The sequence below is a fragment of the Lathamus discolor genome, chromosome 1, assembly GCF_037157495.1.
Source record: "Lathamus discolor isolate bLatDis1 chromosome 1, bLatDis1.hap1, whole genome shotgun sequence".
Taxonomy (NCBI): domain Eukaryota; kingdom Metazoa; phylum Chordata; class Aves; order Psittaciformes; family Psittacidae; genus Lathamus; species Lathamus discolor.
The window spans coordinates 156,539,796-156,565,403 of record NC_088884.1 but is presented as its reverse complement, the minus strand read 5'-3'; the positions used below and the strand labels follow the sequence as shown (position 1 = coordinate 156,565,403).

The 25,608-nt window shown below is 42.4% G+C and overlaps 2 protein-coding genes across 5 annotated transcripts in view; both read right to left on the bottom strand.

Moving 5' to 3' along the window:
• Positions 1-25: 25 nt before the first annotated feature.
• On the bottom strand, positions 26-9,734 carry HAUS3 (HAUS augmin like complex subunit 3). 2 transcript variants are annotated; one of them, XM_065660725.1, is made up of 6 exons: positions 9,557-9,734; positions 8,492-8,644; positions 7,189-8,171; positions 4,874-5,310; positions 3,327-3,555; positions 26-2,047 (listed from the first exon to the last, which is right to left on the bottom strand). In XM_065660725.1, the coding sequence occupies exons 3-6, from the start codon at positions 8,134-8,136 to the stop codon at positions 1,781-1,783; spliced, it is 1,881 nt and encodes a 626-aa protein (XP_065516797.1). In that variant the 5' UTR covers positions 8,137-8,171; positions 8,492-8,644; positions 9,557-9,734; the 3' UTR covers positions 26-1,780. The 2 variants fall into 2 exon arrangements, with proteins under 2 accessions (XP_065516797.1, XP_065516787.1); XM_065660715.1 differs by having other exon boundaries at positions 7,189-8,644.
• A 7,931-nt stretch (positions 9,735-17,665) lies between these two features.
• MXD4 (MAX dimerization protein 4) overlaps positions 17,666-25,608 on the bottom strand; it is a 39,433-nt gene continuing 31,490 nt past the window's right edge. For 2 of the 3 annotated variants that reach the window (XM_065660675.1, XM_065660682.1), the window contains exons 4-7: positions 24,652-24,766; positions 22,234-22,293; positions 21,391-21,550; positions 17,666-20,491 (exon numbers count right to left, since the gene is read on the bottom strand). In XM_065660675.1, coding sequence (XP_065516747.1) covers positions 20,343-20,491; positions 21,391-21,550; positions 22,234-22,293; positions 24,652-24,766 — 484 coding nt within the window. In that variant the 3' untranslated portion in view covers positions 17,666-20,342. The remainder of the gene's footprint in view (positions 20,492-21,390; positions 21,551-22,233; positions 22,294-24,651; positions 24,767-25,608) is intronic. The other variant, XM_065660692.1, reaches the window with a different exon arrangement.

The window sequence follows — 25,608 nt, the reverse complement described above, 5'->3', positions numbered from 1 at the left end:
GTAAATAAAAATCATCAAACTGTAATAATTTACAAAAACTACTACTTTGAAAGTTTTAATACATTTATAAAATCAGTCCTATTAAAGTTCAGCTGATTTCCAATACAAAAACCATGACAAATAAAATAATTATCATTTATGTCTGAACCACCTCCCCTTCTCAGCATCTTTAAATTAGTTTTATCTAGCATGTAAATACATTTACTGTTATTGCTGTGCACATTTTATCAAGAAAAAAACACTTTCAAGTAACTGTCAAAACTAGAGCCAATACAGGATGAAAGAAACAGGTCTTCCTATCACAATATATAAACAGTAGTAATGTTTTGCTTCAGAAAATACTTACAGAAGACCTCTGTTTCTTAAACTTAATTGATGTACTCAAGTACTATTAAATCTTAATAATTTTGAAATAGTTACTATAGTCTGCCAATTTAAGAAACAGGTCAGCAACATCTAAAGTCGCTACAAGCTTCGACCGCAGCTATTGCTGTTTAAGTTTTATCCTTTTTCAAAAAGCGGCTGCTTTTCCAGTTGACCTGTACCCATATTCTATAATATTTACAAAATACTTGAAGAGTTCATTGATACAACACATACAGGAGAATCAGAAACAACAGTGTCCATACTGATGACTTGTTTTCTTTACAGTTAGACCAGAGCAATGTATAAAACTTACCATAAAGACAAAATAAATACCCAACATTTTAAAAATACTGAAGAAGATGCAAGCTGTACAAGTCAACCGCTCTGCCAAAATCTGCTCTAAGTAAATTGCTGCTATACAAGTTACTAACTGGAGCCCTATTACCCTGGTCATCTCCCACTAAATCCAGTGCTTGAGACAAATGCTGCCTTGATGGTAACTTGACGATATTTCCTCTGCTTACATGGAAATTTTTTTCTTAGCTCAAGGCCATTGACAGATTGCAAGTTTGAATACTTACAAGTACAGATATTTGTATCCAGATTCAAAGAGGATGATCCATCAGGCTACATTAGTATTTGCTGTATCTATCCAGCTGGAATTTACAGTAAGCATGTGAAAGGGAGAGAGAGGCAGAATGGCTTGCTTTGCCTTGACAGACAGAGAAAACTTAAGAGTCCAGAAGGTCAGTTTAAAACTATTCTTCTTTGAAAAGCTCAGAATGAATAGGGACTGATTTCAAGGAAAAAGACAGACTGTAAGGTAAATTAAAAGATATTGGAATGGTCTTAAAGTAGAAGGTTGTGGTACTTGAAACATTCTGGTACATATTCCAACATATTTCTAGCAACACCAAATCTTCATAAGAACAACTATACGGGAAACAATCATGGCACATCCTGAAGAGAACTCTCCTCTTCAGAATGAGCACATTACATTCATGTTCCAAAATCTGGAATGCCTTGTCTGTGTTTATTTGTTAGCTCACATATCAAAGGTTCTTAGCATGCAAGAAAATCTATCCCACGTGCAGAAAATGTTCCTTTTTGTGCTATGCTGTGTGCACTGGAAATCAACATAAAGGCTAGCAGAAGAGCAGCCTGAATGCAATTCATTTAAATAACCAATGTATTACTCCATATCGAAGAACTGTGACAAAACTGAGATGTGAACTCAGTGCGCAGATGCCAAAAGCCATAAAGCAGCATACAACCCAAAGCAGTAACTGTAGCAGTTAAACATACATCACAATGATAGATAAATGTTAGCCTTGATAAACCAATAGTTATCATTCCATAAGCTTACAGACAGTTTACATTAACATGCTTTCCTTTCCTAAAAATACACTGAAGTTTAAAAACCAGGAACTCCACTGGTGGCAAAATGCTCATCTGCCAGAGCACGGGCTTTCACCTCAGCCTGCTGCTCCAGCTTCTCCACCATCTCTTTCAAGCGGTCTCTGTCTGTATAAAAATACACATACAAGTCTCTTTCCATCCGACGCAGCTTATTGGACTCTAAAAAGCTTCTCTTTGACTTCACATCAGCCATCAGATCAGTAAGGAGTTCATTTAATTTAGTTGAATCGGTTTCCAGTTGGTGCAACTGCTCAACAAGTTCCTAACAAAAGATACAAGACAAAATAAAAAATTACTTTTTATTGTTAATACACTACCTGAACTAGAAATACAGAAGTTTATTTGCTTTTGAAAGCCACTTTTGTTTGTAATTGAAAAGTAAGCACAGAAAATAGAAACACAGGTGCTAAGAAATTCCACTTAATTCACATAACTTTTGAGCTCCGTGTAACAGTACTCGCATCAAGTTATGAAAATTTAAATTAATTTCCTTGTTTACCCAGCCCTTAGCTGGACAGATGGTTGAATGACATATTCAACAAGTCTTCCTATCTTACAAGGGAACAGAAAAAACATCCCACCACAACAGAAAAGCCAATGCAATTTTAAAATATAATCATTAATTAACAGCTACAATTTTCCCAACTGTCACTCTTAAGATAGTTCAGTGCAAGCAGGCTACTCATCTTCCACACTATTTCCTTATTAAAGGAATTGCTTTTCTTGAGAAACAGCAGCAACAGAGATGTCACTGTTTTAAGAGGTAATGTGAATCAACAGAAAGGCATTTGATTGATTTAATAACCTGTAATCCCTAAACACATATTGCTTCAATCACAGAGTTTCATTTTGTTATAAAAATTCTTCTATATGTTGCAAATACACTTGACAGATGGCAGCAATAAGTGTATTTGTATGCATTTAACCAAAGAAATATAATGTAACAGAAGACTACCTCAATCCACTTTTGAGGTATCTACAATAAAAAAAAAGTAACAAGTTGCATTTAAATACTCCAATTCCCATTTAAAAGAGGCTCTGAACCTATCAGCTGGGAGCTCTGCAGCAGAGTTGCCCTACTACAACTGTCCTTTAAAATTCTGACGCTGCTATTTTGTCCAAATGAGCCACCCATGGCCAGGCTTTTTAATGGAACAAACCATACTACTGAGGTGTTACAGGTAACAGGGGAAAAAAACCCATCTGAAAGAATGAGAAATTTAAATTGTTTTCTAGTGATACCATATCCAGATGACATATTTCCCATACCATAAACTTAACAGTAATACAGGACTGGATATGCCTTTGGCAGAAATGAAGTTAGATGCAACGATCTGCTCAACAAGAAATTACTATCTGCCAACACCTACAAAATCCAACATTTGCTAAGAACAAAGTACTGCACCCATCATCATTATGCCAATAAATTCATTGCTAACATGTGGGAGCCAGTTTGTGTGCGTACAGTCTTCATACCACGTTGTTCTCAGAAGAACATGACATATTAGTGTAATAATTTTAGTAAGTAGATAACGGCTTACCTGATTACTGAGTTGTATTTGGCCTCCTCCATGATACAGCTCATCATAAAGAGTATGTACATCACTTTCTAGCTTGGACAAAAGGAGAAACTGTTCTTCAGAAGATGCTGCTAGCCGATCCTCTGCTGTAGCACAGTCCAGCTTTAACTTCTGAGCCATCTGCTCCAGGCCTTTGTATGTTTTAAATAATTCTTGGTTTTTATTTTCTCCTTCCAGAAGCTGATATAGCCTTTAACAATTGAGGTTAAGACACACAAACATTTTTAAGTTTCCTAAGCAATCCTGTCATTATTACTCAAGAGAAAATGTTCATCCTGAGAAGTCAGAGGACTACTAAAGGACAATACTGCTCAGGGTACTCTTACTACACTACTCCTTCTCCCACTGATTTCATGATCCTATCTATTTATAGCTAGCATGTGATTAATACAAGCCCAAAATATTTCAATATTAAATTAACAGCAATGAAATACCAAAGTATCAGTTAGTAAGTACCGAATGAATGCAAATAGACATTGTCAATGTGCTCTTGCCAACTATTTCCTGATATTTCCAGGGCTGCAAAGTAAGATGCAATTTTTTTAAGTGCTGAAAAACAGAAGACTTCATTGGCTAATGTGAATTAATAGCAAACCCTTTAGGGTTTGTAACTCTTTCAACTTCCTTTTCCTTTAAAAAAGGATAAAACCAAAACAAGCAAACAAAGTGAAAAATAGCCAGATGGCATTCAGCAATTTTGAAACATTAATAATAAACCTGAACAAAAATGTTACAAGTTGCCAACACAAAGGAAGCAAAATTAATGCTGCCTAATTCTTGCGATTATTCACTGTGCAAGCCCATACTCAGCACTTTATTATTAAAAAACACTTGAAGCACAGTTTTAACAGAGGGAAAGTCTGACGTTAACACACCTATAATTATAGAGTACACCTCATCAAAAGGTTTAGAGTCTTGATGTGACAGCAACACAGTGTACATTCCTACTGTATCACCTGAGCTACAAGGAGACTTCATTACTTAGCTGGTGAAAAACCAGACTCCTCTGTGGGGACAGGACACTTAAGACAGATGGCAAATCAAGTGGTAAGAATGAGCTAAACCCTTTTCCCATACTGAAGATATCATTCCTCCTACCACAAGGGGGGTTTTGCAGGCTAAGCTGCTGATGCCATGCATGCGATCTGGGAAATCACTGTAATTTACAGCTTTCCAGATCTATACTTCTAGAATAACTTTCAAGAGGTCCTAGTTCAGGGCACTATAAAAGACAGGTATGGCTTTAAACTTTTGTTATATTCTGGATGCTGCTTAGGAATGCATCAACAATATCAGTAAGTCTGATAACTGAACAATTTTGACTCAGGCAAACCTGAAAAGAATTTCAAAGTATAAGCAAGAGGCTAGTTTCATATCTTGAAGTTCTTTAGAATTCAAAATACTAATTAGCAAGTAACTAAGAACTCAGAAATACTAAAGGCTTAGCTTGCCTAAGCCTTTATTTCCCCAATATTATGTCAAAGTTCAACAGTGACTATAAAGCTTACCTGAAAGATAAACCATCCTTTGAACTAATAGTGTTTCTTGGCTGTGCATGTTTAATTTGCTCAGTTATCTCCTGTAGGCTCTGTTGCAACTCATCAGTGCGCTGTTTTAGAGATTCTACCAACTTCTCGAGTTGACAGGAGATCTCCTTATTTTTCCTAAACTCCATTTCACAGGCTAGCTGAATAAGTTCAAATGATGCTTTCTGTCTTATCAAATGCCTGAATATTTCATTTTGTCTTGAAGCACAATACTCTTGCTGCGCAATCTGATGCTCCAAGTAGCATTTCTCCACAGGCACGCTCAGAAGTAATGCCTTCTCCTTCAGAAGGGGCATTAGCTCTTCATTGTTTATCCGAGTTATATCTTCTTTAATTGTTGAAATTTCATCATTTAAACTAGGTATTTTGGCAGTGAGGTTTTCTTGTTTCCCAATATCCTGCATAAAACAAAATATGTCAGTATCTTCCTGGTTCCCTCAAAGCCACTTCCCTAACACATTGCTGCAGTTCACACAAGATTCATGATTAGATTGGATATAAGGAGGAAGTTCTTTCCTGTTAGGGTGGTGAGGCACTGGAATCAGTTGCCCAGGTAAGTTGTGATTGCTCCATCCCTGGCAGTGCTCAAGGCCAGGTTGGACAAAGCCTTGGGTGTGATGGTTTAGTGTGAGGTGTCCCTGCCCATGGCTGGGGGGTTGGAACTATATGATCTTGAGGTCCTTTCCAACCCTAACTATTCTATGATTCTATGTACTCATGTTACATCAAAACCACTGCATCTTTTCTATCTACAAAATTAAATTGGAACTTCACAGGCAGTTTTACAAAACTTTACAACCTAAGGCAAATACAACGCAGGTATCAAATAAATGTATTTCAAAAAATAGTAATTTCGTTCTTTTGCAGGGCCAGGAAACAGTTATTCTGTTCAAAACAGAATAGCTGTATTTCACTTAGCACCCAGGTTTCAAGCATGTTTGACTAAGGGGAAATCCTGCCTGACCACTTTGGTGGCCTTCTATGATGGGGCTAATGAACTGATGGACAGGGGTAGAGCAGATGATGTTATCTACCTGGACTTGTGCAAAGTGTTCGACACCATCCTGCATGACATCCTTATCTCTAAATTGGAGAGACATCAATTTGATAGATGGACCATTTGGCAGATAAAGAACTGCCTGGATGACTGCATGCAAAGAGTTGTGGTGAATGGCTCACTGTCCAGCTAGAGACCAGTAATGAGTGGTGTCCCTCAGGGATCAGTCTTGTTCAACATGTTTGTCAGTGACATGGACAGTGGGATTGAGTGCACCCTCAGCAAGTTTGCTGATGACACCAAGCTGTGTGGTTCGGTTGATACGCTGGAGGGAAGGGATGCCATCCAGAGGGACCTCAACAAGCTTGTGAGGTGGGCTGATGCTAACCTCATGAAGTTTAACCATGCCAAGTGCAAGGTCCTACACCTGGGTTGGAGCAATCCCAGGCACAGCTACAGGCTGGGCAAAGAAGAGATTCAGAGCAGCCCTGCAGAGGACTTGGGGGTGTTGGTCAATGAGAAAATGAATATGAGCTGGCTTCCGTGTGCACTCGCAGCCCAGAAAGCCAACCATATCCTGGGCCGCATCCAAAGGAGCGTGACCAGCAGGTCAAAGGAGGTGATCCTGCCCCTCTACTCTGTTGAGACCTCACTTGGGAGTACTGTGTGCAGTTCTGGTGTCCTCAACATAAAAAGGACATGGAACTGCTGGAACAAGTCCAGAGGAGAGCCATGAGGATGATCAAGGGACTGGAGCACCTCCCGTATGAAGAGAAGCTGAGAAAGTTGGGGCTGTTCAGCCTGGAGAAGAGAAGGCTGCATGGAGACCTCATAGCAGCCTTCCAGTATCTGAAGGGGGCCTATAATGATGCTGGGGAGGGACTCTTCATTAGTGACTGTAGTGACAGGACAAGGGGTAATGGATTAAAACTTATGTTTTTAAAATAATTTGAAAATACAAAGTTAAACTAAACTAGAACAGTACTACTAAGTCCTGGGGCTTTTAAGGTAGGTTTTTGGGGTTTTTTTAATTCCAGAAAGCAGCATTAAAGGTACTCCACCATACTGAAGAATTCCTAACTATAGAAACCGGAGCTATTTCACAAGAGGAGTTTTGTGATCAAGACCAGAACTTGTAGAATCTCATTATGAACTTGTACAATCTCATTATGTAAAAATAACTAAAAGAACAGTAACTCAGCATTTCTTTTTACTACAACCAGTTGACCACGCCTGCTGCTCCAAACTCCACTACGTTCTGTCACCTCTTATAGCTTACCTTGCTGTTTAAGGACTGCAACATGCTCTCCATGCATTTTATAGCTGAATTCAGGCTCTCCTCTTCAGCCTGCATCTGAATTAGCTGATATTGAGCACAAAGATATGCTGTCTGGAGCCTGCACACCTCTTCAGTCTCCTCAGAGATTTCATCAGTCTCCTCACAAGTATCTTGTTCGCTGACATCTGCAAACTGAAAGCTGCCTTCATGTGAATTTTCAACCCATTTAGACACACTTTGATCAAAACTTTTGTTTATGTATGAGCTAAGAGCTGCAGAGTCTTCTTCTTCCTGAGCCAAATACTTTTCCAAAGAAAGTTGGTAAAAAAACACTGGCTGTGGATCTGACCCTTGTTCTGAATCTGAAGCAGTAAAGAAAGAGGCCCATTTCTTAGTTGCATCCGTAAAAGACAGCAGTTCATTGTTAAGTTCATTAGTTGCTGCAGTAAACACTGCCAATCCTTCTTTTAATTCTTTATGTGCTTCATTCTCTCTGCTTTTTAACATCTGTAACAGATGGCTGTTTGCAGAAACCATCATTTGAAGCTTATTATGCCGATGAATTTGAAGTTTTTTTAACTTCTGAAGAGTTTGAAGCTCATCCTCTAATGTCTTCAGTTCCTCCTCCTCTTGGCTACTGCTCTTTGAATCCACAGGCTTCAGAGTTTTAAGGACTTCATCCAATGCATTTCCTTCCAAAATGGGTTTACCAGACTTACGAAGATTATCAGACTCTTGCAGTTCTTCTTCAGATACCACATACTGCTCATTTACATTGTCACAAAACCACTCCAGGAATGATCTGCTTTCCGAAGATTCAACCAGCCAGTCAAAATCATCTCCTCGAAGCTCATCAGCTTTCGGATATCCAATTTTCTTGAGCATTGCCACAAAATCATTTCCACAGCTCATGATTAAAGTTTTAGGGTTTGGGGTTTTATTGTTCATTTTAAATGAACATTCAGTATTTGAATACAAAGAGTCTGCACAGGGAAAATGAAGTGTCATATCACCCAGAAAACTGAATGCTATTCTGGATCAGATGTTCAAAGACTAGAAACCAATTTTTATTTCAGGGGTATCTTAATAAATTTTTTCATCAAATCAGGACACATTTTTGCATCAATTAAATGCCTGATCTTTGCAAACACAATTTTCCTTAATTCACTTAAATTAATAGAGGTACCCTGTTTTAATAGTAAATTTAAAAGAAACAAGTGTAAATATTGAGTAATTCATTGGTCTGCAGAAGTGATTCACTCGTATAGTTTTACTCACATTAAATAAAACAAAAAAAACCCACCCACAATCAATGCTTCCAAAGTGAGAGGAGCTTTCTGCTTGTTCTAAAAACTAAACAATGAGGTTACACTGCTCTTTGAGATCTTCTTTATAAAGATTTTACTTCTGCAACAAGCAGAATCTTGTCTTCTGGACCTTCATTTTAAAGTTTCCTCTGCAAACAGAACAAGGAATCCATTAATATAAAAATATCTCAACACAATAACGCAGGGCTTTGACCAATTATAAAAAAGTAAAGATCAGTGTAAATACTCCAGTGAAAATAGTCACAACTTAAAAATGACAAGAAAAAGGGGTTTGATGCTTTGCTGTTTCCCAGCAACCAAATTAGCTTTGGGATCCTAAGGTGAGTGCAAGCAGCAAACAGGACAGGAGGGTTGGAACTGGATGATCTTAAGGTCTTTTCCAACCCAAACCATTCTATGATCCTATGAATTATCAAGGAAGACAGAAGGCCTTTTCTGCAATTCCGTGGTAAAATCCAGCTTGGTTGGTCGGCGTTTTTTTAGTTTAGTGGAATATGCGTCCCACAGAACACCCCACTCTGTCAGCCAGCCTGGAGGGCATGAGTACTTAACGACTAAAACCACCCTTCTGAAATTCGGTGTGCATTTAATGTAGCTTAGAGTTACGGATTACGCAAGAAACGGAATTTGCTATGGAAGTTTCATGTCCCAGGGCAGCCTTCCAACTGCCCTCTGTCTTCCCCGCTAAAACAGGGCTAATCAATACAAAGGAGGGCACGTACCTTTATGTACGCGTATGCACTGCCGCTCAAGCCGCCATCAAACACCACAAATATCTTAAGAGGAAGCTGCCCACCACTCCCATCCCCAGATCGCCACAGCCACCTCAGCGCGCAAACGGGACCCTCAGGCGAGGAGCACAAACACCCGCCGGCCGGGTCCCAGCTGCCGCGCAGCTGCTGCCCGCAGCCCCAAGAGGGATCTCGGCCCAGAGCGGCCCGGAGCAGGGTAAGGGGGGGGACGAGGAGCCGCTGCGGCCGCCGTGCTCCCCCCGCCCCGCTCCCACCCCGGTGCGAGCGAGCCCGGACCCCGATACTCGCCTCAGCGCCCGGGGGAAGCGGCGGGAAGCCTGAGGAACCGCGGCCGCCGGCCGCTCGAAAGGCCCGCCACACGCCGCTCTCGCGCGGCCGCCCAACCGCGCATGCGCGCGCACCGCACCGCCCGTCCGCAGAGGCGTCGGCGCCCGTCGCCGGTACGGCACGCGGGATTGGCCGGCGTCGGCCCGCTGACCGGTGACGTCATGCAGGCGGGCGGCTGCGCGGAGGGGCGGAGCTTCTCCTCAGGGCTGGCCGGTCGGAGCGCTGTGCCGTGCTGCTTCTCGGCCGGCCGCCCGCCCGCCCGCCCGCCCGCCTGCCTGCCTGCCCGCCCGCCCGCCCGCCTGCCTGCCTGCCTGCCTCCCTGCCTCCCTGCCTGCCTCCTTGTCTGCCTCCCTCCATCCGGCCGTTCCTCGGTGTTCCGTTGTGCCCAGCACATGGGAGGGGAGAGGATGGCGGAGAGCGGGCTGCAGCTTGACACTTAGCAAAGCCGGGCCTCAGCGCACCGGCCTCCTCAAAGCTGAGGGACATGGCTTACGGTGGCTCCTCCTCCCGCTCGTCTGTGCACAGCTTCCGTATTAGTAATGCATCCCTGCTTAGTTCTGTCGTGTTTTCATGGGCTTTTATGGCCATGAGCTTGTGTAATACCTTTTTGAACCTGGTGATACCCCCAGACGTTTTGCAAAATTCAGACAAATGCAAAACCTAGAAAAAAATGCAACCTGCAGCATAAAAAAGTGCTTCCTTAAATTTAATTGTTCTTTAATCCTCACCTAATCCTGTTCCAACAATGCCTGGTGCTGGCATTGCAGGGATTGGTGAATGCCAAACCCTGTGCTTAACCCATGCCCTTCCTAGTGGTCTGGAAACCACCGGTACACTTCCCTTCAGCTCTGCTCCCGTGTGGGTTTGGGCACTGCAAAGCGGGTGCTCCATTCCCTCCACCGTTTCACTGGTGCCTCCTCGGTGCCTTTTACAGCATTGCTGCACCGTCCTGAGGTGCACAGGCAAGGCTGCACCCAGTCCTCAAGGTGCAGGTGCACCGAGGTGTTCTAAAGTCCTTGCCAATGCCCTTCCTTACCATGATCCCTGCTGGCTTTCTGGCTGCTGCTGCCCACCAGAAAGCCCTCAGCTGTGACTGCAGAGCCCATTCAGCCTTGCGAGGGCTGGTTCTGATTCAAGCATCGTGTAAACATCATTGACAGCTTGAACGTCCTTTATCAGCCGTTCTTCAGGTTTAACCATCTTTGTTTCCTGTCTACGTTCCACGTGCCACATTCCTCCGGGCTTCCCTGCTTGCCTCGCAATAGCCTCCTCTTTCTCCTTGAGTCATGCAGGGGAGAGGTTTGGGCCATGGTTTTTCTATTTGTGTCAGACATTTCTAGTCCCATATTTTTAAGCGTCTGGGCGTTTGTAGGCTTTTTGCTTCTGAACTGCTCATTTAGGGATTTCTGACATTATCCCCTGGTTTTACATAGGTCATTTTCTTAAAATTGAGTATCCGTTTGCTTTATTTGTCTTAATTATACTGTGGTTGCTACTATGGAGCAGCTCACCCACTAACAGCTCTTGAATGAGATCCTCTGCACTGCCGAAGACTAAATTCAGAATTGTGGGTTTTTTCTTGTGGTTTCTAAGGTCAGTTATTCTAGAAAGTGTCATTTATTGCATCCAGAAATGTTGTCTCTACACTTCGCCCTAGTGAGGCATTGACCTGGGCCGTTATGTGGGTGGCTGAGCCCTCCCACTGCATGTCCTAAACCTGCAGCTTCTCTAATCTTACTCAATGCAATTGTTGGAGTGAATCAGCGCAGGGAAATGAGCAACCTCGCAGCTCAGCACAGCTAGGAACAACTGACATGGGGATTTCTGGATCAGAATCAGCGCCTGTATCGCCTGCAAAGTGCAGGATGTTGATTTCTGGTAAAATGTGGTCTGCGCAAGACACTTCTGAATTAAACCCTGACCTGGCAGTGAGTTCTCATGGGTAAGAAGAGCTGTAGTGTTGAATTCCTCCCTGTCACATTACAGCCTGATTACAGCTGCAGTTTTGGCTAGGTGAAGTTTTCACATCGCCTTGCAGACAGAGCACTGTGTCTTCCCAATGGGGAAGGAACAAAAGCATTCACCATCTTATTGCATCAGACTTTGCTGTTTCAGTTCAGTCAGTGACTGCACTAAAATCAGCATCTCTTGTTGCAGTATTTTGGAGGCTTGTGCTTCATGTATTGTTTTGGGTTTTGTTGATTTGGGTTTTTTTTTTTTAAGTTTCATAAATACCAGTGTATTTATGAAATACTATGTAAAAAATTCCCAAGTAAAAGCAAATCTGAAACACACAGAAATCTTCCTAAAGTCCTTCTGTCCTGAGAGCAATCCAGCACTGCCACTGAAGTCCACCTCCTAGATGAAAGAAGACACATCTGATAGAAGATTGTCTAGTTTTGTCTATCAAATCCATTAGCTGGATGACTGCAACTAATGTCTTCAGTTCCCTGTGTGACCGGTTCCTCTACCTCTTTCCAGACTTACACACATATGGCATTCCCCCTCCCTTGTGGCCTTTCACAAACCCACATCCCCCCTCTGTGTAGCTGGGCCAGCAGGACTACAGGCTCATTCTGAGGCTGGTTTGGAGCTCCATACGTGCTGGCCAGCAGCCACCTCTCAAAAACAAGGAGGAGCTCAACTGGGGCAGTGTTCAGGCACATTCAGTGTAGGAAATAATTCATTTCTTCATACTCACACACAGAATTTTCATGAGTTTTTGCCATGGATTATCATTGCAGCCTCCATCCTACCTCTGCTGTGTTAAATTTGGTGAAAATTAGCCTGAAGGTTCAAAAGTTATCAAGGAAAGGAGGAGCGGAACAGATGGACGGAAGAGGAGTTGTCAGACAGCATGATCTCATAATCCCCGCTGGCATAGGAATTCAGGCTAGAATTGAAATATTTCAGGTCAGAACAGTGTGAACTTAAAATTCTCATTTTGAAAGAACAAGCCTCTAATGTGAAACAAATTTTCGTTTGTCAGACCATCGACTGGCTTTTAGGGCAGAGATTAAGCAGCAGCCTTCCCCTACAAGCACACCTTCAACGTTACTTACAGCCATTTCCCCACCCAGCAACAGCCCCATGTGCTGCAGTGTTTGCTTTTGCAGCTCCTTGTGGATGAAGATTGTTTTTCTCTGATTCATTTTGTCTTGGTTGCATTCAGCCAAAACACAATTAAAGACTCACCTTACCCTTTTTTGCCGTTCTAGTAACAGTTGTTTTGCATCTGTGCCCAAGAAACAGAGAGGTTGCTTAAATAGTATATTGCCTTTACCGGACACTTTATGGTAGATTCCAGCAGATTAAAACATAGATGTTTCTGGAAGGATGTATGTTAGCTCTGCACTATTCCACAGATGCCATGTCGCATTTATTTCACTGCAAAGTACAACATCGTTGTGCCAGATACCTTAGAGAGAAGCTGTGGGTTACCCATTGGCCAAGGCTGTGAAGAGCAGCCAAGGAGCATGTAGGCAGTGCAGCTGGCCAGTATAAACCCTCCCACTGGGATACATCTGTCAGCTGAAAAACTCTTATATAAATCATCTGCTTATGACTACTTAAGGCTTTCATTTTGGTTTGTGTAGAAAAAAAAACACCCCAAACCAACACAGATAATACGTGGACAATATAAAGTCATTTTCATCTGCATCATACTGCACATGCGCTAGCAGCAGGATGACGTTACAAGTCGCTGCTGCAGATTGCTGGAGTAACAACTGCTCTTAGGAAACACCCTGTCCTAAAAGGCAGTTCATTGCTTTAAACACATTTATATTCTGAATTAAGCGCAGCTTTTGCAGTGCTATGTGAACTTTTATTATAACAAAGTCAGAAGACAGGAATTTGGCACCAGGTTGCTCTCTCCCCCAAGCACATGCATCTTCTCTCTAGAGGAACATCAGATTTCATTCCGAGACCTTGTATTCCCAGAAAAGCAGGTCAGAGTGATTAGTTTTCTTCAGCTTTGTTGGATTCGGTATCATAAGTAGAAGAGAAGCTCCTACATGCTTGGGCTAATGCTCCTGGTGTATTTAGACATATAACACCCGAGGTTAATTTTCTTTCCTAGAAAATGGTTTATTTACTCTTCTGACCCTATTTTGGATGAAAGCCCCCAGCGGAGCTGCTCAACCAGGCTGTCTGCAGTGGGTTTTGTTCACAAGAAACTGAACCTCTGTGGGGAAGCACACCATGACTTGTCAGGGGCCTCGGCAGGGACTGCATGGGACCAGCTCACTCCCTGCCTCTGCTCTGCCTGCTCCTTCTTCCGTCAGCCCTCCTCCCCAGTGCGGCAGAGGTTGCTCTGCACAGGGATGACACCGGACAGCAGGATTCTGGGGGGCTTTCATGGGGCTGTGTTCTCAGCCTGTGCACTGTAACATCATAGCAGGCAATAGGAAACCCGCCTCCTACCAGCAGCAGTCTTTGCTCTTCCAAACCCAGCTCGCCTGGCAGCGCTAAGGCCAGAGCTCCACCACACCATCGTCATGCACTTCTTGCCACACCATGGTCCTTTAATACACAGGGTAATTCACAGCTTCAGGAATAATAATAACTGAGAACTTTGCTGTTGCAGCCACTTTAAATTGCTTCTGTTAGAGGAAACTGATCTTTATAGCATCATGAATTTAATCCGGATTTAAAGCTTCTTTCCATTTAGATAGGCCTTGACAAAACAGTTTCACTTTGACAGGCAAGGCAAGTTTCTGGAAGTTTAATACTAAATTTGAAACATCCATTATTGGCAAAATGAGGAAACATCTATAAACACTTCTATAAACAAATCATAAGACATTGTAAATGTCGTAAAAGAAGCTGCATAGGTTATAAATTGTACATGATTTACAAAAACAGTGCCACCACATTATCGTAATTGTGATACCCCATGTGGTTCTGCGGTTCTTTATTGTGCTGAGGAAAGTGGTGCTGTCCCCAAATACTGCACTGCTAGGAGTCTCTTACAGCCTTTTTTGCTGTTGGAGATTGATTTATAATAACCTAGTAAAGAGCTGAGTTGTATTTTAATACTTACTCTGTGATACTGTGATAGCAGTAATTGCAAAGAAAGCTGTGGTAACAGTTTTCTATGCTTTGTGCATGAAGATTTTTCCTGATTCAGCAGTTCAGCTTATTTGAATCAAACATAAACGTATCAATGAGCTCCTTGCCATGATTTCAACTTAAAGCTCCTATTCCTGTATTTTAAAGACTTTGCTGTAGTTAAGTGCAGCACATATGACACACTGAAAGAGGCTCCGGTGAATGTCGCACACTACAGCAGAGAGTACAGCGATGGGACTTGCAAATACATTTCAGTTCTGTCCCATCTCTCCTAGTAACAAAGTAAAATGCTCATCTTTGGCTGTACGTCAGCAGTGTCGTGACTGTCAGATCTGACAAAATACACATGCAGAACTCGGAGGCTGCCTTTTAGTGCCTTTTTCCATGTCTTGTACAGAGCTGGAGTGATTTCAAGTATAATTACTTAGAACTGGCGCTAACGCATTTCAGTTTGCACTTTGTTTTACAGGTTGGTTCTGGTCTTCAGAAATGTGATGGTGGAAATTCATACAGTGCCTATGGTTAGAGATAAGTAATGTTACTGACAATTGGGGTTGCACTGGGCCAACAGGGAGAAGATCCTTAGTTTATACGTCACTCCAACCCTCATACCATACTAGTAACTTGAATTGCTAAAACTCTGTGAGCTCCTTATGAAACAGCCATGAAGCCTCTACACAAAGACTTACAAAGAGAAGAAATACTACACACAAAAAACAAATGATGAAAAATTAAAAACAACCCCAAAAAGGTATAAAAATCTGCATATTATGATGAGATAATGATACAACACAATACTGCGTGTGCTATAGAATATAGCACCACACACGTGCATACAAATGAACCTGTACAGTATAATACACCTGATGGGCAATGAACCAACCATTCGTGTGACTCTGGGACCCAGGGGCTCCGGCACAGAACCTCCTCACTATCACCTTCAGGTAACAGTGTGACTGGTGAACAGCAGAAAGCTGTCTTGCCAGTGCTTCATATGCACCAAAATCTTGCTTAAAAAGCTGTAATGCACAGACTCTCACTAACCTAAATGGTGTAACCAGGGTTCATGCCTCTTGTGCAAAAGGGACAAAGACATTCTGAAACAGGAGCACCTTCCCTCTGCTTTGCCCACAGGTGAAGCTCTGGCTGGACGTGCCTCCCAGGAATCCTTGACTGCTATGGATTTACAGTACTCCAGGTAGAGAAAATCCAAAGTGACCCAATGGTTTCCAGCCTTTTCTGTTTCTTGTAGCCCCTGTGTTTTAGCTCTAGGTAGTGCCAGCACACCTGGATGGCTCTTTTGCAGCTACCCATTAACTAGTGCATTTAGGCAGTCACTTAAGCAAATTGGCTCCTTTCACTGCAGAGGAAATTAATTACTGATGTTTCTGCCCCATTAATGTTTGTAGGGAGAACAACTCTTCCTTAAAGAGTAGCTAAAGGGATTTAGTTCTCCTCCCAGCCATTCTGGGGAGTGCAAGTTAGCGGATTAAATATCAGCGCTGTTACTGGCTCTTACCGTGCACAACCAATGGCCAGGTGTCCCCAGGGAAAGCAAGAGTTGAGGCCCCAAGGCTGGAACCAGGCAGAGCTCCTGCCCATGGAGCTCACACACACACAGCTTCATCTCTTCCCATTTCAAGCTCTCTTCTGGCATTTCAGTTCATGGGTTACACAGAGGGTACAGCCAGATGCTCATAACAGTGCTGTTTATGGCAGTAACTTGTTTGTAGATCAAGAGGAGTAACTGTTGTTAGGCTGCATGTGGTCTAGCTGAACCCATACTCATCTGTGTCAACAAAAATAACCGTGCTTAAGGGCAAAGTCTTAATTCTTTAAGTTAGATACAAGTCATATTAGATCTTAATTCTTTTTTCCTATCCCAAATCCTACACTAAGAAATTAGGATAGAGACTTATCTATAAATACCAGATGAAAAACTGCCCTTCCCATGGATATGTGGGGGCCTTTCTGTTTCTGCTTTTATCTGGTGAAACTCACTCTGAACCAAGTTTGGGGTTTGTGTAAGGCAATGCAGGACCAGTCTCTGGTTAGCACTGTTAATAGAGGATCAGCTGCTCTTTTCTGGATATGGACAAATGAGCTGCAGTGGGCTGGGGAGTACAGGCTGGGCAGGGAGGAGGATTCACCCTTCAAACTGCAGTGCGGAATGTACATGAAAAGCTAAGTTTTAGGGTGGTTTGGTTTTATTTTGCCTCTCTGTGATGACAGAGTGCACTCACAGAGCTAGAGGAGAGCTAACCCCAGAGCAATGAAGAGGCGTGTATCCTCCTGACACCAGTGTACCACAGGGGAAAGCCCTTCCTTTCCTCTTCCCCCAGGAAAGAGGCCAAACCTCTGTGTCTCCAGAAAAAGAACTGGATGACTTCATCTCTCCAGAGCCCTTTCCACAGACGAAAAGACCTGGCAGCCCTGTAATCTTGTCCCTGCTTCTTCATTTCCTATGTGGTAATTGCAGAGAAAATAGATCAGCTGAGCAGCACCATCTCCCCACCTACAAAGAGCACCATCATGACGCAGAAGGACAGAGCTGCCGAGGCGGTGGCAGTATTTAACCTGGCAGCATGCAGGATGCTTTTTGCACTCATGTTCCTATTACACACAGTTGTGCACTTACACACAGACACATGCAGGCATGGAGCATACACAGGAATTCCCAGCTTCAGTAGGGCCAGCAGCACTAGGGTACTATTTGCATCCCCAGGTAGTGCTGCACTGGCTGCTGTGTAGCAACAGAATCACATTCCTGGAGGGATGTCAGAGCCCTGGCTGCTGCTGTGAGTTGGCTGGGGCAAGGCCTCCCAGTCCAGCCACCAAACCCCATGCTTGAACAGCCATGGCACTGCCTGCAACCAGACTGCTTCTGACGGAGCCAAAGGAGAAGGGCTGTGTCTGAAACACCTCCTGGAACTGGCTGTGCTCAAGGCAGCAACAGCCCCAACTGCAATAACTGAACAAGTAAAAACAAATGAACCCTTTTTATTTCCACTCAAGATTATTCGAGTAATTTTTATTGAAAATATAAGATCTACAAAGCCATGGATACCCAGCGTGGAAGAACTCATTAAGTTAGCACATTCATCTTTCAAAGGAAAATTTCAGGTCGACCTAAGGTACAATAATGTTCAATTTAAAATCTCGTTTTTTTCCTTCTGTAAGGTTCAAATCTCTTTTCATTAGGAGGTTCTGTGCAAGAGCTGCTTGTCATGAAAGGAAACACTTTACAATCCATGAACGTGTTCATTATATAATAAATGAACAGCAACAATATACTAGCCTTTTTTTTTTCCTGTTAACAGTCGTGTGTTAAAGTAAACTCTTACTTTATTTTTTTTTCCATGATTTGGAAATTAGTTACATATGCACCAGAGGAGCTAGTAATTTCTGCTGCTTGTCAGCTACACACAATGAGTATATTGCTGTGTGCTTTCCCCAACAATGAGGATTTTAGTAATATGCAAGGTGTACAGAACGTAATACCAAAACCTGCATCACAGAAAAGGTTAATTGTTTTCTTATTCAGCTGCCAGAGTTTATAACCTTAGGCTCCTCCCCAGAGCCAAAGTAGGGGTGGCCGTCCATTAGGTTATGTAAATTAAATGTATACGTTTTCCTTGTTGGCAAGTTCCAAGCAGTAAGCGAGAGTGCAAACAAGGATCGGTAAGCTGCCACAAAATGGATTCGTATTTCTACTCCGTGTTGTAAGAGCCAAAGGGAGGACACGTATGTCAGATGTTGAAAGAACAACTGAACCTTTGTTTTTGATCGTTATGGTCAGTCTGTCATGAGGTCTTGTATCCGAATGCTAAAAATGGCACCACTCCTGGACATCCCATAGCCTTACACAGTACATTTGTGTTTCCCCAGCCACCAAGCACTGGTCTCACAGAGACCCTGACTCCATAAGCTAACAAAATACAGATTCGGATGCTGGCGAATCCAAGGGAGGGCTGATACAAAGACAATTAACCCTCGCACCAAAACCTAATGGTATGATTTTACTTAAAGCCACACTGAATCAGTTGTGAGAGGGTGGACATATGAACGCACCTCTGTGCTTCAGCCGTAAGAAGGTGGACAACTGACCATTCCAACAGAGGGTCTTGAAACAAAGCTTAGTTGTCCTTTAAACAATGAGAAGGAGAGGCATACATAAATGGTCACCAAGGCACAATATGACAAAGGTGAAGAGTCCCTGAGACTCTGGTCTGGGTCTGTACCATTCCCCTCCCTATACAAGTAAATGAGAACATTTAGGAAAATATAATACAAAATCTCTTACAGGAAATATAGACTACACTTGCTAAAATCACTTCCCTAAAAGTGTTTATAGCTTTTTTCTTTTTTTTTTTTTCTTAGGGTTTTTTTTTCTTTTTTTTTCTTCTTTTTTTTTTTTTTTTGTTTTTTTTTTAAAAGACCTTCTTTAAACAGATAATGCAAAGACTGGTCCGTTTTTTTTAATTACCCGGCAAGCCAAGCTCTAATGACTTCACTAAGCAGAAGTTGTATTAAAATACAGCTTCATAGTATTGCTACAAGTTGGGTAAATATGTTCTGAACAGCTTGATGAGTACTAAATAAACTTTGCTGTTTTACAGCATACATTTTCATTTTTTTGCACTTTTTTTAAGAATAGAAAATGCAATTATAGTGTGCAAAAGAAAAAAAATTAATTATCTTCTAGCTGAATACTGTAATTTTTAAGCCATGTCTTCCATAAAGATGTACTGACATGAGTAAATAGGAGAAAAGAAAATACAAGCCAACAGAGATTTCATTTCCTTGCAAGGAAAGATTAACTATTGCAAACTGGATCACTTGAGTTCTGTATTCTTCAGACAAAGAAATGGAAAAACAACCCAAAAAACCACTGAAATGCTTCAGTTTCATCCCTTCCACGGTAACAGGCTGAAACTGCAGCCTGCTTTCTGCTGCTCCCGTTAACGTGGACAGAATGATTTGCTGCTGGTTGGATACTGAATACAAAAAAAGCAGAAGAAAGTTGAGATCATCCCACATGAAGTCATTATTAGAGCTGGCTTTTCCCCGTTTTGAAGTACAGTAGTGACTTGTAAATATGACCTTTCCTAAAGATCATCTGAGATTTGAAGATTTATCTGCCTTCTTCACCCAAACAGCAGCTGCTGAATTTACTCTACAGAGCCCGCTACAGCCTTCAGAATGTTGTGGGTTTGGGTTTTGTTTTCATCATGAAAAAATACCACAAAAAGTAGTTTTAGGGTTTCGTTTCTCTGAATCATTGACACATTGTAGATTCCATTTATTCTTCCATGTTTGAAAATGGTTTCTGCAAAACTCAAAATAACTGTCAAACTCCCTCACGCCATGCTTCCAACAGGTTGAATTTAATACTTCTTGAATGGAATGACATAATTTATTTTCTTTAATTTGCAGTATGGCTACATCAAGCTAGCTTTAAGTCACAACTGTACCTAACCACAGTTCTCTGCAGCAAACCCATGATTTACAATATCTAATATTGTGGTTACAGTGCAGGGAACCGTGGGTTAAGAAACCTCCATGTCAGAGTACTGTGGTTGGGGTTTCCTGGAAGAGTGGCAGTTGACAACTCTGGAATATTCATATAAGTGCTTCAGTCAGATGGTCCTGAGTTGAGCGGGGAACTCAGGCACTATGAGAGCCTGGCATTCAGTCTGCGGGAATGTGTGTAGCCTCCGTCACTCGAACCGCTTTGCAAACTGTAGTGGTCTTCAGCATCACTGGCACTTCCAATACTGTCCATTTCACCTGGAGTAAACTCCATTCCTTCAATGTCTACTTCTAAAGAGAACACAAGAAGGCACATTTTCAGAAAGGCAGCAGCTGTAGCAAGTAATCACGGGCCAGTGTCAATCAGTGTTCAGGTGAAACCTGAATTGTACTTCATTTTCTGTAATTAACAGAAAACTGGAACAGTAATTCCCGGGGAAAGGATGATGTTGTCCACCAGAGAATTAAAATCCCTTCTGTCCTCATCCACATAAATATACTGCATGGCATCAGTACCAGATGCTGTCCCAGAACTGTTCCAACCTGTGCACTCACACTGATTATAAAACACCCCAACCCTCCAAGGCTGTGGCACTGCAGCTCATGGTAACTCCAACCAATGCAGGTGTCACTGGCAGTTAGACACAGTCAGCCTGCGCTGGTGCTCAGGCACAGAAACACTTCACATCATGAAATAAGGGATGGTGACAGGCAGCTTGAAGAGCTCTGTCCTCAGTGAGAACCAAATGTAGAAACACTTGGTGATTGATACAGAGAAAATACTTTGAAGTTTCACAATAAATGATGTGGAATTCATTTATTCACACAAATGAATTAAGACCATTAAGATCTCTTTTTTTCCCCAAGAAGATACTATTCCAGCCTTAGTAATAATTACCCTAAAAATTCAGAACATTAAATGGTAATTGTTCAAAAAACTGGCAAACCCACATGCAGTGTAGCCAGCTTTAAAATCCAAGCAGTACTAATGCTTCACAACTGCTTAGAAAAAGAAAACATTTACCAAAGCATGTAAAAGAGATGCAGTAGGTTTTTATCCTGCAGATCACACAATGCAACTATTTTGTCAGGGTTTTGCTGACACCTTGGATTTAGTTCTAAATGCTTTTCTTGCTTCCCTTTTCCTGTCAGCTCCTGCAAGTCCCTTTGGGAAGCCCTCGTTCAATTACCTTGTTCAGAGTCAGTGGATATTGTTGATCCCATACTGTCAGTGCGGATGCGCTCCATGCCCTGCACGGATAGCTGCTCCAACCGGCGCTTGAGGTAGCGGTGCTCCCGCTGTAATTGTTCTTTAATATTGAGAGCTTTTCGGTCCTGTTCTTCCAATTTCTGAAAGGGAAAAGAAAGCCAGTGAGCTCACAGGTAACTGAAAATCTGCTCATGAACAGTAGCATAGAATCATGGAATCATAGAATGGTTTGGGTTAGAAAGGACCATCTAGTCCCAGCCCCCTGCCATGGGCTGGGATGCCTCACTCCAGACCGTATCGCCTAAGACTATGTACAACCTGGCAGTAATTTTAAAGCAGTTTAAATGTTTTCATTAACTCAAAATTTAAATTAATTTTTTTTTTTTTTTTAATTCTAATGTTATAGAGGTCAGTACAATTTAAGCAAGCTGGGCCAGAGCTGATACATGAATAAGATACATGAATATATGGGGAAAAAGAACCCCAAAATCCCTCAGCGATTCTCTTGCCACCAGCACCCACTCCTCAGCTAAGACCATATCATTGTTGCCTTGGTTGTGGGGAATCTTTAAATCACTTTGTTAGGCAAAGCTGGCACCATCTCTGATAACTGGAGTGTAGCTCAGGTTTCAGTCAGAACATAACGCCTCTGTAGGTGACATAAGAGGCTTATCACCATGCAGGAATCACTGCAGCCTCCCGAATGCTCTCCCTCCTACCGCAGGCCATGGAAATTTTTAACATTTAAAAAGCTTCATTAACAATAGGCAGTATTAATTATATACAGTAGGAGGAATTTACAAACAATTCTCTTTATTCTTGCCTGGTTTTTTTCCCTCCTTGAACTGCAGCACAGCAAATACGGTAATTCGGTGATAATGTCCTACAAAATCAGTGGTATTAATCCAAAAAACTTCTCAGCAAACAGCCTGTGAAAGGTTCCTTCCACACATGTACCTAAAATCTCCCCTCTGCTTGAGTAAAAGACAGTATTAGTTATGGAAATAGAGTATTTCACACCTGGTAAGATGTGCTGCACTGTTGGTCCAAATGCAGTAACAGAAATAGTGTGTTTCAAGATTTCAGCTGAACCCTCTTCCAAATCACTGATCGCCATTTAAAAGAAATTACTATATAATTAGTGAAGAAAGCGTAACGAGTGTGATGGGATCAAGAGCAAGAAGGACACAGAAATCAAAATGCCTCATATCATTTAACAGAATTACGTAACCAATGAAGTAAATTACAAGTTGTAGCAGCAAAAGCACTTGTAAGAAAGACCCTGTATCTGCTTGAGCTGTGTTTACAGGACAGTCAGATTTAGGAGATGTGTGGGGAGTGAGCACAGCTGCTGCCAGTCCCTCCCTGCTGAGTGAACCTCTGCTGGGTTTCCTGAGCAGAGCAGGGGGACACAGCGCACAGCAAACCACAATCAAACCCATTTCAGAGATCTGGCTGTTCCAGTGCCAGCCCCAGAGCGAAAGTATTTATCTTTGGAAAAAAAACCCAATTGACACTATTGAATTGAGCAGTTTCCTGGCTGAATGAAATCTAACTTCTGCAGCCTCGTGTTAAGCCCCCTCCCAGGCAATACACTCTGTAGATACACATCGTACGTGGCTACACAATAAGAAAAAGGGTTGGTACATCCACGTACGCACCAAACCAACTGTGCCCAATTGATCAGATTTCCTTTTCCCTGTATTTTCCTGGCTGCAATCCCAAACTTTAACAACTATTTTAGGAATGAACTCAGTGATTCAGATCCAGGAGACTCGAAACCATCTGATTCTTCAGGGCAAGCTGCAATATATGGGGAAGGTGAATGTGTGAAAAGCTAATGACTGTATCTGAAAATGGCAGAGAGGCATTGGCATGCTCTGGTGATGCAGCGGGGAGGCAGCTTGCCTGATGAACGGGAGCAATTAAGTGGCACCCCAGTTAGGGTAGGTTCAGTTAAAATCTCAAAGAGAAGGTTAAACTTCAGCCTCAGTTTTCAGAAGAACAAGTACTTTGTACCGAGCACGATGGACTTGGACGGAATCTGCTCCTAGCTGTTTTTATCAGCAGCTGACAGGGTGACTACATGGCTAATCTCTCACACTTGCCACTTGTAAAAACAGTTCTTCAATTTGTATGCATAAGCCCGTGACAGGGGGACAGCTCGAGACAAAACCCACATGCAGTGCCTTTCACGCATGTTAGCCTCCATTATAAACAAGAGGCTGAAATCTCAAATGGTAAAACCAGGGCTTGCCCAGCTGGAGTCAATCTGCTTCTGAGGGCTCGGTAAAGTTGTTCACAAGAAAGGTTTTGCTTAAATTAATCTTTAATTCTTCATCTGAATCACACCCGTTTCTGCAACTGCAGTGGATCTCAGCGCAGTGCAACCGCAGGCTGATCTCCAAAATACTCCCATGATCACCGGCAGTGTTTCACCTCTCCTGGCACTTCTCTTGACCTGTTTCCCCATAACACTGAAAAGATGCCAGCCTTGCACACGGCAGCAAAAACCTGTTCTTTAACTTGTACATTTGAATACTTGTTTGTCTGATTTCTGCATAGAACCCTGCTCTCCTGAAGAGGATGACAGTGAAATGGGAGTGAAGGTGTCTTTAAGAGAGGAGGCCTGAGGAATAATTCCCTTTGAACTTACCTGTGCCGGTGTATAACCTGTGCTGCTGCTAGATTACAGGTGAGATTTTGGGTTTTATTCTACTCTTGTTCCACCCATGCAAGGGAGAGGCAACAAACAGAAGAGTGGATTTCATTTTGGTTTCTTTTAAATGACTACCAAATGCTCCAGGATCTGGTCATTAAAATGTGGGATAGGGATAAGGCTTCCTAATAGCTATAATCCTTTTGACTCCATTAGATTTTTTGATCATGAATAGATCTGGCTTTTTACATTGGAATCAGTGCAGTACAAAATGCTACTTTACTTAGTTCTTGAAAATAAATATATTAATCAAAGAACAGCTCTGATATATATATATTAAATTGAATGTAAACTATTAGCAACTAAGCAGAAATCACATAAATCACTGTTTTATACATCTTGAGACTGCAGGTAAATTGCAAACTCTTGATGCTGTGCCTGAAATCCTTGCAACTAATAAAGGCCAATATACCCAGAAGATCAGACATATGGATATGGATTTGTGTGAAAATTAGTTTCCTCTCTATGGATTCTGGAAGATTCTGCTTTAAAAGAAATCAAAGGATGAATGAATGCTTTTACCTTGATATGCATCTTGGCTCTTTTCAACAGACTTAGAGTGGTGTGCCTGGTGCTGTCCGGCCCGAGCGGCACGAGCTGTTTTAGCTGTTCCAAATATAGCCGGAGTTTAGCCCGCCTGAAATGATTAAAAATGAAGAGCATTGTAGTGCAGTTGCACCCGAACAGCATATCCTATATGCAAACACCATCTGTTTGCAGGAGCTCTGTGCACAATTCGATTCAATGGTGGCTTCCTTTCCCCTCCCTTTGGCAAAGCTTCAGACCTAAAGGTCACTTGAAATGCAGTTAACACTGCTTAGCACATGCAGACAGCAGGTTCATATCTATACTGCAAAGCTGTTTGCTCAGTCTAGGTAGTCCCATCTTAACGAAGGGGGAGATGTGAGCAATCCAGGCAAGGCTGCACACTGGGCCTATGGCTGGGTAAGGAAGGAGAACTGGGACTTCACCCCAACAGTGATTTTTGCCAGCAGAGATGAAGCTGTGAGAGGGAGCAGGGGGGCTGTGGACCCAAATTTCCCCTCTCACTCATTAGCCCTTCCCAACAAGATAGGACACACTCCTGGTACACAAGACAAGGGCATGCATGCAGCTCTGCACAACTCACTGCTGCTTCCAGACATGGTTAATCAATGCATTGTAACAGGGAGGTCCTAATGCCCCTTCTCCTCCCATCCTGACCCACATTTCCTCCCCAACGAGGAGACGCTGCGTCTCTCACTGTACAGCCATGAAAACCTTTATTAGCAACACACAAGAGAAAACACATCCAGCCATTTTGGGTCCTGCTTTCTCTGTTACTCCCTTGCAAGTATCACTACTGCTGCTCTCAACAATCTCTCCTTTACTAATGACATTAAATCTATCAGTAAAAAGAGCATCAGCAAAGTGGTTATTTCTACAGATGCTTGGTTCCCAAACTTTGACTGTCTTTGAGAAGGATGCTGGCAATACAGC

Coding starts and splice junctions, on each gene's coding strand:
- HAUS3 (XM_065660715.1), bottom strand. CDS start 8,196: ATGACACTTCATTTTCCCTGTGCAGACTCTTTGTATTCAAATACTGAA. Junction 3,556..4,873: donor AAGGATGGTTTATCTTTCAG/GTAAGCTTTATA, acceptor CAATTGTTAAAG/GCTATATCAGCTTCTGGAAG. Junction 2,048..3,326: donor AAATACAACTCAGTAATCAG/GTAAGCCGTTAT, acceptor ATCTTTTGTTAG/GAACTTGTTGAGCAGTTGCA.